The 15,736-nt window shown below is 44.4% G+C and overlaps 1 protein-coding gene across 2 annotated transcripts in view; it reads right to left on the bottom strand.

The window, feature by feature from the left end:
- Positions 1-13,925, bottom strand: part of LOC139394365 (TBC1 domain family, member 31) — a 32,955-nt gene extending 19,030 nt beyond the window's left edge. The window contains exons 1-15 of one of the 2 annotated variants that reach the window (XM_071142414.1): positions 13,048-13,925; positions 12,676-12,822; positions 12,468-12,583; positions 12,076-12,254; positions 11,747-11,898; positions 11,431-11,590; positions 10,975-11,175; positions 10,652-10,813; positions 10,126-10,205; positions 5,876-6,022; positions 4,630-4,763; positions 3,479-3,612; positions 2,741-2,920; positions 804-1,036; positions 431-583 (exon numbers count right to left, since the gene is read on the bottom strand). In XM_071142414.1, coding sequence (XP_070998515.1) covers positions 431-583; positions 804-1,036; positions 2,741-2,920; positions 3,479-3,612; positions 4,630-4,763; positions 5,876-6,022; positions 10,126-10,205; positions 10,652-10,813; positions 10,975-11,175; positions 11,431-11,590; positions 11,747-11,898; positions 12,076-12,254; positions 12,468-12,583; positions 12,676-12,822; positions 13,048-13,121 — 2,252 coding nt within the window. In that variant the 5' untranslated portion in view covers positions 13,122-13,925. The remainder of the gene's footprint in view (positions 1-430; positions 584-803; positions 1,037-2,740; positions 2,921-3,478; positions 3,613-4,629; positions 4,764-5,875; positions 6,023-10,125; positions 10,206-10,651; positions 10,814-10,974; positions 11,176-11,430; positions 11,591-11,746; positions 11,899-12,075; positions 12,255-12,467; positions 12,584-12,675; positions 12,823-13,047) is intronic. The other variant, XM_071142413.1, reaches the window with a different exon arrangement.
- Positions 13,926-15,736: the final 1,811 nt, after the last annotated feature.

The following is a 15,736-nucleotide window of genomic DNA, read 5'->3' as shown; positions in this document are numbered from 1 at the left end:
AACCACTAGGCTACCTGCCGTCCCTGCACTCTAACCACTAGGCTACCTGCCGCCCCTCCACTCTAACCACTAGGCTACCTGCCGTCCCTACACTCTAACCACTAGGCTACCTGCCGTCCCTACACTCTAACCACTAGGCTACCTGCCTGCCCCTCCACTCTAACCACTAGGCTACCTGCCGTCCCTACACTCTAACCACCTAGGCTACCTGCCGTCCCTACACTCTAACCACTAGGCTACCTGCCTGCCCCTACACTCTAACCACTAGGCTACCTGCCGTCCCTACCCTCTAACCACTAGGCTACCTGCCGGCCCTACACTCTAACCACTAGGCTACCTGCCGTCCCTACACTCTAACCACTAGGCTACCTGAATGATTGATGTAGTAATAAATTGGCAGAGATAGATGACTGTCTGTCTGTTCTCTGACCTGGTTCTCTGTTCAGCCAGCTTGCTCTCCTCTTGCTGTAGGATGTCCCTGCGTTTCTCCTCAGCCTGCTGCAGTATCTCCTGCTGGGTGTACCATGCCTCGTCCTCAGCCTGCCTCTGAACCGCCTTCGCACGCAGCTCCTGCACCGCCTGCCTGGAGAGACACGCACACATATCTGACACTGTTCTTTGACACAAATACTGAAGAAGGCTTTGACCGAAACGTCCGTGTCAAGCTTTTCCCCCTTGCTACTGCAAGAAAAACAGAGATAAGATATTAAAGAGTTTGAGTTTGACTTTGTGTGAACCTTATCGTCTTTGCCAGTGTTCTAGAATGCCACAGAAAGGATAAGATGCCAATGATATAATCTGACCTCTCTCTGAGGTAGTCCACTTCCTGTTGGCGTATCCTCTCTCTCTCCTGAGACTGGTACTCCACTATGTAGGTGGGGTACTTGTTGAAGACAGGGTACTGTCCCCTGGTCAGAGGCTGAAAGTCATCCAGCATGTTCCTGGGGTGGATGTCTGCTGGGGTGCTCTCCATCAGCCTGTATGTCTCATTTATCACAGAGCTGATGTCCAGGTTGTTACGGTGGTGGAAGAAATACTGGCAGGGAGAGAAAGAGGGAGGCAGGGAGAGAAAGAGGGAGGCAGGGAGAGAAAGAGGGAGGCAGGGAGAGAAAGAGGGAGGCAGGGAGAGAAAGAGGGAGGCAGGGAGAGAATCAAGGGTGCATTTTCCCTTCATGAAGAAGAAGGTACATATACTGTAGCTGCAAGCAGCAATGAGCAGGGTTCATAGGATGGCAGAAAGGACACCTGGGTAATAGTTAAGATATCAACACCAAACGGAATAGGGTTCATCATGGTAATGTCTCTGATGACCCTAGAAAGTTCCACGTTGACAGGCCATTGTGGAGTGGATTTACAAAGGATTTAAAATGGACTCTTAAATGTTGATTTCCTGATTTATCAATAACTCAACCATCTCGTTAATTAAGCAAAAACATTTTAAAAATGTTTAATACAAAATAAAGAAGGTTTAAAAGTCCCTGACTGACCTTATGGCAGAATCACATTAGTGGAAACCAAGACTGTTCTCAGGGCAAGCTTAGTTGTAGCTAAATATGTTAAGTTTCTTATCGGGGAAAATGTATAGTGTTTTAGCTAACCCTTAACCAGATGTTCCTAACCTACCATGTTAATTCTCTTAACCTGCTACGAAAAGTCACTTCTTCTAGTCAAACCCGGCAGACCTGCCCTGAGAACAGTGTGAATATCCACTCAGTGTGACCGTGCTTTGATGGGTCCTTGAGGCAAATTTGTTCAGCATGAGAAAAGTCACCTACATACAAAGTTCCAAGCCTCTAGGTCAAGGGGTATTCAACTGGGGGTGAACCCATTGTGGATGACCTACCTACAGTAGAAAGGAGGAGAATATCTTTATTCTAATGATGTCAACTTTATTTCTCAACTCCTTATAATGAGCCAATCACACTCATTGGAGCAGCTGACAAAAGGCTTTGAAAAGGCCCTTGCTAATAGACTACCAGTACGATAAGTACCGATGGCTGCTGGTAGGATTTCTGGACTAACCTTTGTTTAACCAGCTAAACAGCTGCTCTTAGGAAAAAGGACACTTCCTCATCCAATTACAAAACGTGTTGAGGTCAAAATAATGAAACACTATTTACCTAATCTATTCATTTAAAAAAAAAAAAAAGATTACTTCTCCTTGACATTATCATTGACCTGATGATAAGACATGTGCATTTAATTATTATTATTTTTGCTAATTTATGATGGGGGGTCCCTGGGAGGGGTTCTGGGAATGGGTCCCTGGGAGGGGGTTCTGGGAATGGGTCCCTGGGGAAGGGGTCCCTGGAGGGGGTCCCTGGCCAAGAAAAGGTTGAAGACCCCTGCTGTAGGTCAACATATATAGTGGCATATAGTCATAACAGGAAGTCATATAAAGGGCCTAACCAATGAAAGTGTCCCTTCCCATGGTTTATATAAAACATCTTACCGTAAACCTTCCCATGGTTTATATAAAACCTCTTACCGTAAACCTTCCCATGGTTTATATAAAACATCTTACCGTAAACCTTCCCATGGTTTATATAAAACCTCTTACCGTAAACCTTCCCATGGTTTATATAAAACCTCTTACCGTAAACCTTCCCATGGTTTACATAAAACCTCTTACCGTAAACCTTCCCATGGTTTATATAAAACATCTTACCGTAAACCTTCCCATGGTTTATATAAAACATCTTACCTCAAACCTTCCCATGGTTTATATAAAACCTCTTACCTCAAAGTCCTCTTTGTGGCTGCAGAGCAGTAGTGGGGCACGGCAGCAGGTGACATATGAGACCACAGATACCAATAAGAAGGCAGGATGGTTAGAGAAGACGTTGTCAAACAGTTTGAGCCACTCATCTCTGGTCAGCACCTCAGAGAACAGAGTCTCTAACAGGGGCCACACATACAGCTGGAGGAGAGAGAGGAGCGAGAGGAGAGAGAGGAGAGAGAGGGGAGAGAGGAGAGAGAGGAGAGAGAGGGAGAGAAGAGAGGAGAGAGAGGAGAGAGAGAGAGAGAGAGAGAGAGAGAGAGAGAGAGAGAGAGAGGAGATAGGAGAGAGAGAGAGGAGAGAGAGGGGAGATAGAGGTTATTCAAGAGTTTGAGCCACTCATCTCTGGTCAGCACCTCAGAGAACAGAGTCTCTAACAGGGGCCACACATACAGCTGGAGGAGAGAGAGGGGAGAGAGGAGAGAGAGGAGAGAGAGGAGAGAGAAGAGAGAGAGGAGAGATAGAGAGAGAGAGAGAGACAGACAGAGAGAGAGGAGCGAGAGGAGATAGAGGTTATTAAAGAGTTTCAGACACTTTTCTCTGGTCAACATCTCGGAGAACAGAGTCTCTAACAGCGAGTGGAAATGTATCACTGAACGCTTGTTTGTGGGAGCAGATAAAATAACAACCGTACAATACTAGTGTCATTATAATACAGTTGTAACGGGAGTTTAAAAAGAGATATCCTGGTCGTCTCACCTGAGAGGTGACTCCACAGTCGATGAGGTGCTGCAGCAGTTCCTTGTCATGGTGAGCCAGAACATTCTCTGCCATGCTCAGTACGTTGAGAGGAGGGTTGGGGAAGTATTCAAACCAGTGCTGGCACCAGTTCACTGCAAAGGACAAACAAAACTGTCAATACCCTATTTTACAACCAAAGTTACATAAACAAGGTACACTAAAAAACAAACTGAAAAAGTGACAAATATTCAGCAACTCTAAGTTAGCAAACAGGGCCGACATGAAAGGACAAGTGAAACATGATTCAGTTTCTAGTAGTGTGTGTACTGTGTGTACTATGTATACTGTGTGTGCTTTGTGTATTGTGTATACTGTTTGTACTGTGTGTACAGTGTGTATTGTGTATACTGTGTGTATTATGTATACTGTGTGTACAGTGTATACTGTGTGTACTGTGTATACTGTGTGTACAGTGTATACTGTGTGTATTGTGTATACTGTGTGTACAGTGTATACTGTGTGTATTGTGTATACTGTGTGTACAGTGTGTATTGTGTATACTGTGTATACTGTGTATACTGTGTGTACAGTGTGTATTGTGTGTACAGTGTGTATTGTGTATACTGTGTATACTGTGTGTACAGTGTGTATTGTGTGTACAGTGTGTATTGTGTATACTGTGTGTATTGTGTATACAGTGTGTATTGTGTGTACAGTGTGTATTGTGTATACTGTGTGTATTGTGTATACTGTGTGTACAGTGTATACTGTGTGTACAGTGTGTATTGTGTGTACAGTGTGTACTGTGTGTACAGTGTGTACAGTGTGTACTGTGTGTACAGTGTGTACTGTGTGTACAGTGTGTACAGTGTGTATTGTGTGTACAGTGTGTACTGTGTATACTGTGTGTACTGTGTGTACAGTGTGTACTGTGTATACTGTGTGTACTGTGTGTACTGTGTGTACTGTGTGTATTGTGTATACTGTGTATACTGTGTGTACTGTGTGTACTGTGTGTATTGTGTATACTGTGTATACTGTGTATACTGTGTGTACTGTGTATACTGTGTGTATTGTGTATACTGTGTGTACAGTGTGTATTGTGTATACTGTGTATACTGTGTGTACTGTGTATACTGTGTATACTGTGTATACTGTGTGTACAGTACCTATAGTGGTGGCGACCACTTCAAAACAGAGCAGAGGGTTATTCTGGAAGAGCTTGACGAAGGGAAACGCCATCAGAGGGAGGTAGTCTGTCTCTCCAAAGATGGCCGCCCAGTGGGCTAGTGCAGACAACACTCTGTAGGCAGACAAGAGACGGAAATGACAGCACTGTCAGATACACCCATCATGATTCAGGGAAATGACAGCACTGTCAGATATACCCATCATGATTCATGGAAATGACAGCACTGTCAGATACACCCATCATGATTCAGGGAAATGACAGCACTGTCAGATATACCCATCATGATTCAGGGAAATGACAGCACTGTCAGATATACCCATCATGATTCATGGAAATGACAGCACTGTCAGATATACCCATCATGATTCAGGGAAATGACAGCACTGTCAGATATACCCATCATGATTCAGGGAAATGACAGCACTGTCAGATATACCCATCATGATTCAGGGAAATGACAGCACTGTCAGATATACCTATCATGATTCAGGGAAATGACAGCACTGCCAGATACACCCATCATGATTCAGGGAAATGACAGCACTGTCAGATACACCCATCATGATTCAGGGAAATGACAGCACTGTCAGATATACCCATCGTGATTCAGGTAAATGACAGCACTGTCAGATATACCCATCATGATTCAGGGAAATGACAGCACTGTCAGATACACCCATCATGATTCAGGGAAATGACAGCACTGTCAGATATACCCATCATGATTCATGGAAATGACAGCACTGTCAGATATACCCATCATGATTCAGGGAAATGACAGCACTGTCAGATACACCCATCATGATTCAGGGAAATGACAGCACTGTCAGATACACCCATCATGATTCAGGGAAATGACAGCACTGTCAGATATACCCATCATGATTCAGGGAAATGACAGCACTGTCAGATATACCCATCATGATTCAGGGAAATGACAGCACTGTCAGATATACCCATCATAATTCAGGGAAATGACAGCACTGTCAGATACACCCATCATGATTCAGGGAAATGACAGCACTGTCAGATATACCCATCACGATTCATGGAAATGACAGCACTGTCAGATATACCCATCACAAGAATTAATCATCAAGGACGTTTTGATAAAAATTGAAGAACCATTAGCTCCTACTATGAATAATTCCATATGATCTGAACGTGCCCAGGCCAACATGACAGCAGGCCCATAGTGCCAGCCAGGTAAGTGGTAAGTATACCGTTGAAGTCCCCGCTGCAGTTTGTGGCTCTTGATGGGGTATCGCTCCTGGATGCTGAGGTAGGCAGAGTGCAGGCCTTTATCGGTCAGACTGCTGAAAGCTGCGTGGTTCTCTGGCAGACGCAGGAGGGACCTCCACACAAACATCCTGACAAATAAAACGCATGATCATCATAATGGAACCCGTTTACTGTAGTGTCTAACGGAGCACCGTTTACTGTAGTGTCTAAAGGAGCACCGTTTACTGTAGTGTCGACAGGAGCACCGTTTACTGTAGTGTCGACAGGAGCACCGTTTACTGTCGTGTCTAAAGGAGCACCGTTTACTGTCGTGTCTAGAGGAGCACCGTTTACTGTGGTGTCTAAAGGAGCACCGTTTACTGTAGTGTCTAAGGGAGCACCGTTTACTGTAGTGTCGACAGGAGCACTGTTTACTGTAGTGTCTAACGGAGCACCGTTTACTGTAGTGTTGACAGGAGCACCGTTTACTGTAGTGTCGACAGGAGCACCGTTTACTGTAGTGTCTAAAGGAGCACCGTTTACTGTAGTGTCTAAGGGAGCACCGTTTACTGTAGTGTTGACAGGAGCACCGTTTACTGTGGTGTCTAAAGGAGCACCGTTTACTGTAGTGTCGATAGGAGCACTGTTTACTGTAGTGTCTAAAGGAGCACCGTTTACTGTAGTGTCGACAGGAGCACCGTTTACTGTGGTGTCTAAAGGAGCACCGTTTACTGTGGTGTCTAAAGAAGCACCGTTTACTGTAGTGTCTTGGGGAGCACCGTTTACTGTAGTGTCTAAAGGAGCACCGTTTACTGTGGTGTCTAAAGGAGCACCGTTTACTGTAGTGTTTAAAGGAGCACCGTTTACTGTAGTGTCTAAAGGAGCACCGTTTACTGTGGTGTCTTAAGGAGCACTGTTTACTGTAGTGTCTAAAGGAGCACCGTTTACTGTCGTGTCGAAAGGAGCACCGTTTACTGTCGTGTCGAAAGGAGCACAGTTTACTGTAGTGTCTAAAGGAGCACCGTTTACTGTCGTGTCTAAAGGAGCACCGTTTACTGTAGTGTCTAAAGGAGCACCGTTTACTGTAGTGTCTAAAGGAGCACTGTTTACTGTAGTGTCTAAAGGAGCACCGTTTACTGTAGTGTTTAAAGGAGCACCGTTTACTGTGGTGTCTAAAGGAGCACCGTTTACTGTAGTGTCTAAAGGAGCACCGTTTACTGTAGTGTCTAAAGGAGCACCGTTTACTGTAGTGTTTAAAGGAGCACAGTTTACTGTAGTGTCTAAAGGAGCACTGTTTACTGTGGTGTCTAAAGGAGCACCGTTTACTGTCGTGTCGAAAGGAGCACTGTTTACTGTAGTGTCTAAAGGAGCACCGTTTACTGTAGTGTTTAAAGGAGCACCGTTTACTGTAGTGTCTAACGGAGCACCGTTTACTGTAGTGTCTAAAGGAGCACCGTTTACTGTAGTGTCTAAAGGAGCACCGTTTACTGTCGTGTCGAAAGAAGCACCGTTTACTGTAGTGTCTAAAGGAGCACCGTTTACTGTAGTGTCTAAAGGAGCACAGTTTACTGTCTAAAGGAGCACCGTTTACTGTAGTGTCTAAAGGAGCACCGTTTACTGTGGTGTCGAAATGAGCACCGTTTACTGTAGTGTTTAAAGGAGCACCGTTTAATGTAGTGTCTAAAGGAGCACCGTTTACTGTAGTGTCTAAAGGAGCACCGTTTACTGTGGTGTCGAAATGAGCACCGTTTACTGTAGTGTCTAAAGGAGCACCGTTTACTGTAGTGTGTAAAGGAACACCGTTTACTGTAGTGTCTAAGGAGCACCGTTTACTGTCTAAAGGAGCACCGTTTACTGTCTAAAGGAGCACCGTTTACTGTAGTGTCTAAAGGAGCACCGCTTACTGTAGTGTCTAAAGGAGCACCGTTTACTGTGGTGTCTAAAGGAGCACCGTTTACTGTAGTGTCTAAAGGAGCACCGTTTACTGTCGTGTCTAAAGGAGCATCGTTTACTGTCGTGTCTAAAGGAGCACCGTTTACTGTCGTGTCTAAAGGAGCACCATTTACTGTAGTGTCTAAAGGAGCACCGTTTACTGTAGTGTCTAAAGGAGCACCGTTTACTGTAGTGTCTAAAGGAGCACTGTTTACTGTAGTGTCTAAAGGAGCACCGTTTACTGTAGTGTCTAAAGGAGCACCGTTTACTGTAGTGTCTAAAGGAGCACCGTTTACTGTAGTGTCTAAAGGAGCACCGTTTACTGTAGTGTCTAAAGGAGCACCGTTTACTGTAGTGTTTAAAGGAGCACCGTTTACTGTGGTGTCTAAAGGAGCACCGTTTACTGTAGTGTCTAAAGGAGCACCGTTTACTGTAGTGTCTAAAGGAGCACCGTTTACTGTAGTGTTTAAAGGAGCACAGTTTACTGTAGTGTCTAAAGGAGCACCGTTTACTGTGGTGTCTAAAGGAGCACCGTTTACTGTCGTGTCGAAAGGAGCACCGTTTACTGTAGTGTCTAAAGGAGCACCGTTTACTGTAGTGTTTAAAGGAGCACCGTTTACTGTAGTGTCTAACGGAGCACCGTTTACTGTAGTGTCGAAAGGAGCACCGTTTACTGTAGTGTCTAAAGGAGCACCGTTTACTGTCGTGTCGAAAGAAGCACCGTTTACTGTAGTGTCTAAAGGAGCACCGTTTACTGTAGTGTCTAAAGGAGCACAGTTTACTGTCTAAAGGAGCACCGTTTACTGTAGTGTCTAAAGGAGCACCGTTTACTGTGGTGTCGAAATGAGCACCGTTTACTGTAGTGTTTAAAGGAGCACCGTTTAATGTAGTGTCTAAAGGAGCACCGTTTACTGTAGTGTCTAAAGGAGCACCATTTACTGTGGTGTCGAAATGAGCACCGTTTACTGTAGTGTCTAAAGGAGCACCGTTTACTGTAGTGTGTAAAGGAACACCGTTTACTGTAGTGTCTAAGGAGCACCGTTTACTGTCTAAAGGAGCACCGTTTACTGTCTAAAGGAGCACCGTTTACTGTAGTGTCTAAAGGAGCACCGTTTACTGTAGTGTCTAAAGGAGCACCGTTTACTGTGGTGTCTAAAGGAGCACCGTTTACTGTAGTGTCTAAAGGAGCACCGTTTACTGTCGTGTCTAAAGGAGCATCGTTTACTGTCGTGTCTAAAGGAGCACCGTTTACTGTCGTGTCTAAAGGAGCACCGTTTACTGTAGTGTCTAAAGGAGCACCGTTTACTGTAGTGTCTAAAGGAGCACCGTTTACTGTAGTGTCTAAAGGAGCACCGTTTACTGTAGTGTCTAAAGGAGCACCGTTTACTGTAGTGTCTAAAGGAGCACCGTTTACTGTAGTGTCTAAAGGAGCACCGTTTACTGTAGTGTCTAAAGGAGCACCGTTTACTGTAGTGTCTAAAGGAGCACCGTTTACTGTAGTGTCTAAAGGAGCACTGTTTACTGTAGTGTCTAAAGGAGCACTGTTTACTGTAGTGTCTAAAGGAGCACCGTTTACTGTAGTGTGTAAAGGAACACCGTTTACTGTAGTGTCTAAGGAGCACCGTTTACTGTCTAAAGGAGCACCGTTTACTGTCTAAAGGAGCACCGTTTACTGTCGTGTCTAAAGGAGCACCGTTTGCTGTCGTGTCTAAAGGAGCACCGTTTACTGTAGTGTCTAAAGGAGCACCGTTTACTGTAGTGTCTAAAGGAGCACCGTTTACTGTAGTGTCTAAAGGAGCACCGTTTACTGTAGTGTCTAAAGGAGCACCGTTTACTGTAGTGTCTAAAGGAGCACCGTTTACTGTAGTGTCTAAAGGAGCACCGTTTACTGTAGTGTCTAAAGGAGCACTGTTTACTGTAGTGTCTAAAGGAGCACTGTTTACTGTAGTGTCTAAAGGAGCACCGTTTACTGTAGTGTGTAAAGGAACACCGTTTACTGTAGTGTCTAAGGAGCACCGTTTACTGTCTAAAGGAGCACCGTTTACTGTCTAAAGGAGCACCGTTTACTGTCGTGTCTAAAGGAGCACCGTTTGCTGTCGTGTCTAAAGGAGCACCGTTTACTGTAGTGTCTAAAGGAGCACCGTTTACTGTAGTGTCTAAAGGAGCACCGTTTACTGTAGTGTCTAAAGGAGCACCGTTTACTGTAGTGTCTAAAGGAGCACTGTTTACTGTAGTGTCTAAAGGAGCACATTTGTATGTTGCTGCCCCTCGTTAAAACTGTGACACCTTGGCACCTGATTCCTGATTTGTAGTTAGTTACCTGTATTTAGCTGGATATTCTCCAAATGCCTTCAGTAACGTCACAAGTCTCTTCTTGTTTAGACCGTCAGGCAGTTCATTCTGAAAAAGAAAAGCCACAAATCAGAATGCCTCACTTGATTCAAAAGAACATCATTCAAAATGTGGGATGAGGAAAACCAATGGTAAAATCATCAGACAGCTTGGCTCCAGACCAGAGAAGTAAATAAGGTCATGCTATTATACGGTCACTATGAGATTATACCACAAGTATCTATGCTTCTGTCTGCCATGTGTTTCTGCATGCTCTACAGGTGTAGGCTCTTAATTTGAGGTAGTTTGCTACAGAGGGAAAATAATCCTGGAGCAACAGGAAATGTGAATTATAATATTGATTATAATTAATGGACATTTTTTTGTAGGGGTCAAAATCAGAAATTTTCAAGGGGAAATTACAAACTTCAGAAGCCTTTTAAAACCTTGAATACAAGTTTTCATTTCCTGTTGTGCAACAAAAGAGTGATCCAATGAATATCCTACATCTGTACCTCTTTATCGTCTGTCATGGGGACAGCTGGAGGCCTCAGGACTTTGGTCTTGACCCGTCGACCAGAGTTTTTGGCCGGCCGCTGGACCCCTTCTGACTTCACCTTCATTGTCAGAGCGGAACACTCTCCACCAGACACCACTTTGACCAGGGACGGAGGAGGCTAGGAGAGGATGACGAGTGGCTCAGGGGAAGGCAGAAACATGACTGATGTGTGCTAATGTAAAAACTACACAGATGAAACGAAGCTGCCTGGGTCATTTAGTCAAATTCAAGGACACGTGTCAGATGAACGGCCTTTCTAATCACTCTGATGATTGCTACCTTGTTGTAGTCCTGGGTCAGACACTGAACACTGTAGATGTTTAGGCTGCCGTTGTCCATTATCGTGACAATATGGCGTCCGTTGGGACTGACGGTGGCTGAGGTGATGGCGTCATCATGGGATCCGATGTTGAAGAGCAGCTTGCAGGTCTGGATGTTGATGAAACGCATCACACCATCCTGACTCAGCACCCCAAGAGTCTGAAGAACAAAAACTAACTGTTTTCTCATTTTCCAACCATCGAGACAAATAAAACATGTTCTCCAAAATACCTCAGTATCAGATAGCATTGGCTGTACATTGGCTGTACATTGGCTGTGCATTGGCTGTGCATTGGCTGTGCATTGGCTGTGCATTGGCTGTGCATTGGCTGTTTTTCACTTGAAAAAGAGATGTAAAACTCAACGTGACTTCCTTGGTTAAAGGATGAATGAATAGAATGAATGAATACATACCTGGCTGGCCCCACCATCGAAGCTGTCTGGTAGGAACTCCAGCTGTCTGACAGAGCGGACCTCGGGAGGCATCTGGACCACTCTAAGCAGCTGCCTGGTGTCCAGACACCACAGATGGAGAAGGTTGGATCTGCCCCCTGCAGCCAGAATCTTCCCATCACTGTCAAGAGAACACAGATGGTTTTAGGAGGACATCACTGGTACTGAACATCTGCTTTGTTGTTCAGGGCTTATCTGTAATAGTCATAGACACACTTTTGTATATTAGACTTCCACTTCCACTCAACCATTCAAACACACACACACACACACACACCGTGTGACAGCAAATGCCTTGTAGTGTATCCTGGGTCCCTCATCAGGAACAGGCAGCTGGTATTTGCAGAACAACGTGTCACTCTCCCAGGCAAAGATGGAGTCATCGTTGAAACAGCTGAGGATGGTGTTCCCCAGAGGAAGAAAGAACACCTAGAAAAAAATAACACACACAGTTCAAATGAATTGTCACAAATTCAGATAAATTGTTTAGAGTTCTACAAAATGTAAAATATAAAAAGGCACTGTGTGAATTTTGCCATTATGTATTCATTGTACTGTCAAATCTGAAATTAAATGATTCAGTTCTGTAAATGTGAATGATCTAACCCTCTGTATGCCGACAGATTGGCGGACATTGAGTTTCCTCTTCCTCTGGAAGGTGTCCAGGTCCCAGAGCTGAGCCGTGTCAGCTGATGTACTGATGGCGTAGCGGCCAGAGCCATGGACCGACACGGAGGATACCGCCCCCTCGTGACCCCGCATCCAGCTCACCAGCTGCTTCGTATCTGACGGAATCAAACAATCAATCAGATTTTGGTTCCAATTGGCAAACACACAGCAAAAACTCCATTATCTGATGGAATCATTGGTCTTTCAACATACTGGAAGTTTGGGTATACAGGCCAATACACCACAGAAGATGACTTTACCCTCCTCAATCAGCTAATCAGTTCCTAACCTTTTGGGAAACAATTAAGCAGCAATGTAAGGAGTCATACCTTTGTCAAAGCACTTGATGGAGTAGTCTGCAAGAGCAACCAAGAATTCCGTTGTTCTGCGCAAGTTGAAGGCCAAGGCAGTGCATGCTTGACCGGTTTTCTGAACAAGTCTAAACCTGGAGAGAGACAGAACAGTTATGAGCACGGCCTGCACCAGTAAGAGTATTGCAATGCCATATTGTGGTGTTGACAGTGTGACATACTGCACCTGTTTCTGGTGATGTCTAAGACATAAATATTCCCATGGTGATCTCCAGCCAGGAAAGAGTCCCCTGTAGTGTCGAAGGTGACATGAAGGAAGCGGACTGTTTTGGACTGGTAGGCAGCTGCACTGCGAATCACTGTGACCATGACACTGTTAAAGCAAAAACTGTTATTATGGTCTACATACAAGATGCACGTCTAGCTGTCAGACAAGAATGCAAAGCACAGCTTCTATTCAAGATATGCAGAAACAGACAATAACGTTCCCCTCTCGTTTACGATCAACAACACTCAACAGCCAGGCTTCACTAATCACAAGGTGATGGAGACTCAACAAGTGAGTTATGAGCTAACGTTATCCTTTGAAACGACCTACCCAGTATTACTTGGTGTTGGTTTTCGATGCCATACTTTTCCCTCCTCCTTGTTTCCAATGTCGGTCGTTTGCATTTTTTTTTCATGAGCAGAATTGGGGATATGATACGTTTGGATCTAGCTAGCTAGCGAGTTAGCAGTGGTAACTAATTCACTGTTGATTAGCTAGCCTGAATACCAGCCTATCCTCTGGCGGTCTGTACAGCGCGAAATTTGAAATAACACGTTATTGCTGGTCTCCAATCGCAAGAAGAGCATTCACACGCATATTATCGAGCAATCAATATCGCGCAAAATGATTTATTGAGAACAAAACTCAAATGAAAGCCATAATTATAAATCTGTCTTCAGTTAGAAAGTTGTCAGCGGTTATCTTGTCGCTTCTTGAATGACGTCCCGAATGGGATGTAAACAGGAGCAGGAATTGTGGTTACTGGAGTTCTCTATGATCAAATAGGTTAAATTGGAGGATTGGAGGTTTGAAACCCTCTGTGTAGATGTACCACAGTTACAAACGAATACATGTGATTGTTCTATAGTCATTACTGCTAATTATATAAGGGGGTGCATAACATAGCCATAGACCATGGAGGTGGACAAGGACCAATGCCGTGCCAAGTTTTGGTTTAGAAAAAAAGTATGATAGGTGGACACTTTCTCAAGGTGATCACAATACAATACAATATCAAATGTATCTAGCTAGCTACAGTATTTGACACCTGTCTTATTTTCCTGCACTCTTAGCAACGCGGTTCTAATTATATACACTAGCGTTGTTTTCAATTGTATTTGGACAAAATATCTTAAAGGATCATATTATTAAACAGACTTTCCAAACGTGGGTCTGTTGTAGACCCACTTCCTCTCTGCTGACCTCGTGTCAAAATAAAGGTCCTGCACTTGCACCATATGTGGAGAAAAAAATGAATAACTTGTGGGGGACTTTTATTTTGACATTAAGTAAGCAGAGAGGAAGTGGGTCTACAACATACCCACGTTTGGTAAGTGTGTTTAATAATAGGATCCTTTAGATATTTTGTCTCAAATTCCCCAGCCATAATGACCAACCGTCCTGCCCAACGCACAGTAGGTTCAAATGCAATTGTATTTAACTTCTGGCTCACCAACGGAAAGTTTTTGTGCAACCCATTACAATTGAAAGCAATGCTACTGTATGTAAATACTACACCCGTGTTGATAAAAGCACCTACCTTAACCCCTACTTTAACTACACAAACAAAAATATAAATGCAACATGTAAAATGTTGGGCCCAAGTTTCACGAGCTGAAATAAATGATCCACAAAATGTTCCATATGCACAAAAAGCTTATTTCTCTCAAATGTTGTGCATAAATTATTTTACATCCCTGTTAGTGAGCATTTATTCTTTGCCAATGTAATCCATCCACTTAACAGCTGTGGTGGAGACAATAAAAGGCCACTCTAAAATGTGCAGTTTTGCCCCACAATTGGCATGCTGACTGCAGGAATGTCCATCAGAGCTGTTGCCCGAGAATTTAATGTTCATTTCTCTACAATAAGCCGCCGCCAACGTTTTAGAGAATTTGGCAGTACGTCCAACCGGCCACACAACCGCAGACCACGTGTAAACACGCCAGCCCAAGACCTCTATATTCGTCTTCTTCACCTACGGGATCGTCTGAGACCAGCCACTCGGACAGCTGATGAAACTGTGGGTTTGCACAACCAAAGAATTTCTGCATAAACTGTCAGAAATCGTCTCAGGGAAGCTCATCTGTGTGATCATCGTCCTCACCAGGGTCTTGTCCAGTGGAGGCTGCTGAGGGGAGAATGGCTCATAATAATGGCTGGAACGGAGCAAATAGAATGGGAACCATGTGTTTGATGTATTTGATACCATTCCACCTATTCCGCTCCAGCCATTACCACGAGCCCGTTCACCACAATTAAGGTGCCACCAACTTCCTGTGGTCTTGACCTGACTGCAGTCAGTGGGCAAATGCTTATCTTCGATGGATGAATCCCGGTTTCAACTGTACTGGGCAGATGGCAGAGAGCGTGTATGACGTCATGTGGGCAAGCAGTTTGCCGATGTCAACGTTGTGAACAGACTGCCCCATGGTGGGGTTATGGTATGGTCAGGCATAAGCTACGGACAACAAACACAATTGCATTTTATCAATGGCAATTTGAATGAACAGAGATGCCATAACGAGATCCTGAGGCCCATTATCGTGCCCTTCATCCGCCGCCATCACCTCATGTTTTAGCATGATAATGCATGGCCCCATGTCACAAGGATCTGTACACCATTCCTGGAAGATGAAAATGTCCCAGGTTTTCCATGGCCTGCATACTCACCAGACATGTCAACCATTGAGCATGTGTGGGATGCGCTGGATCGACGTGTACAACAGTGTGTTCCAGTTCACGCCAATATCCAGCAATTTCGCACAGCCATTGAAGAGGAGTGGGAAAACATTCCACAGGCCACAAGCAACAGCCTTGCCAACTATGCAAAGGGAATGTGTCACGCTGCATGAGGCAAATGGTGGTGTCATCAGATACTGATCGGTTTTCTGATCCACGCCCCTACCTTTTTTTTAAAGGTATCTTTAACCAACAGATGCATATCTGTATTTCCAGTCATGTGAAATCCATAGATTAGGGCCTAATGAATGTATTTAAATTGACTGATTTCCGTATA

The sequence above is a fragment of the Oncorhynchus clarkii genome, unplaced genomic scaffold (genome assembly GCF_045791955.1).
Source record: "Oncorhynchus clarkii lewisi isolate Uvic-CL-2024 unplaced genomic scaffold, UVic_Ocla_1.0 unplaced_contig_8566_pilon_pilon, whole genome shotgun sequence".
Classification (NCBI taxonomy): Eukaryota; Metazoa; Chordata; class Actinopteri; order Salmoniformes; family Salmonidae; genus Oncorhynchus; species Oncorhynchus clarkii.
This window is presented reverse-complemented; position numbering and strand designations above follow the sequence as displayed.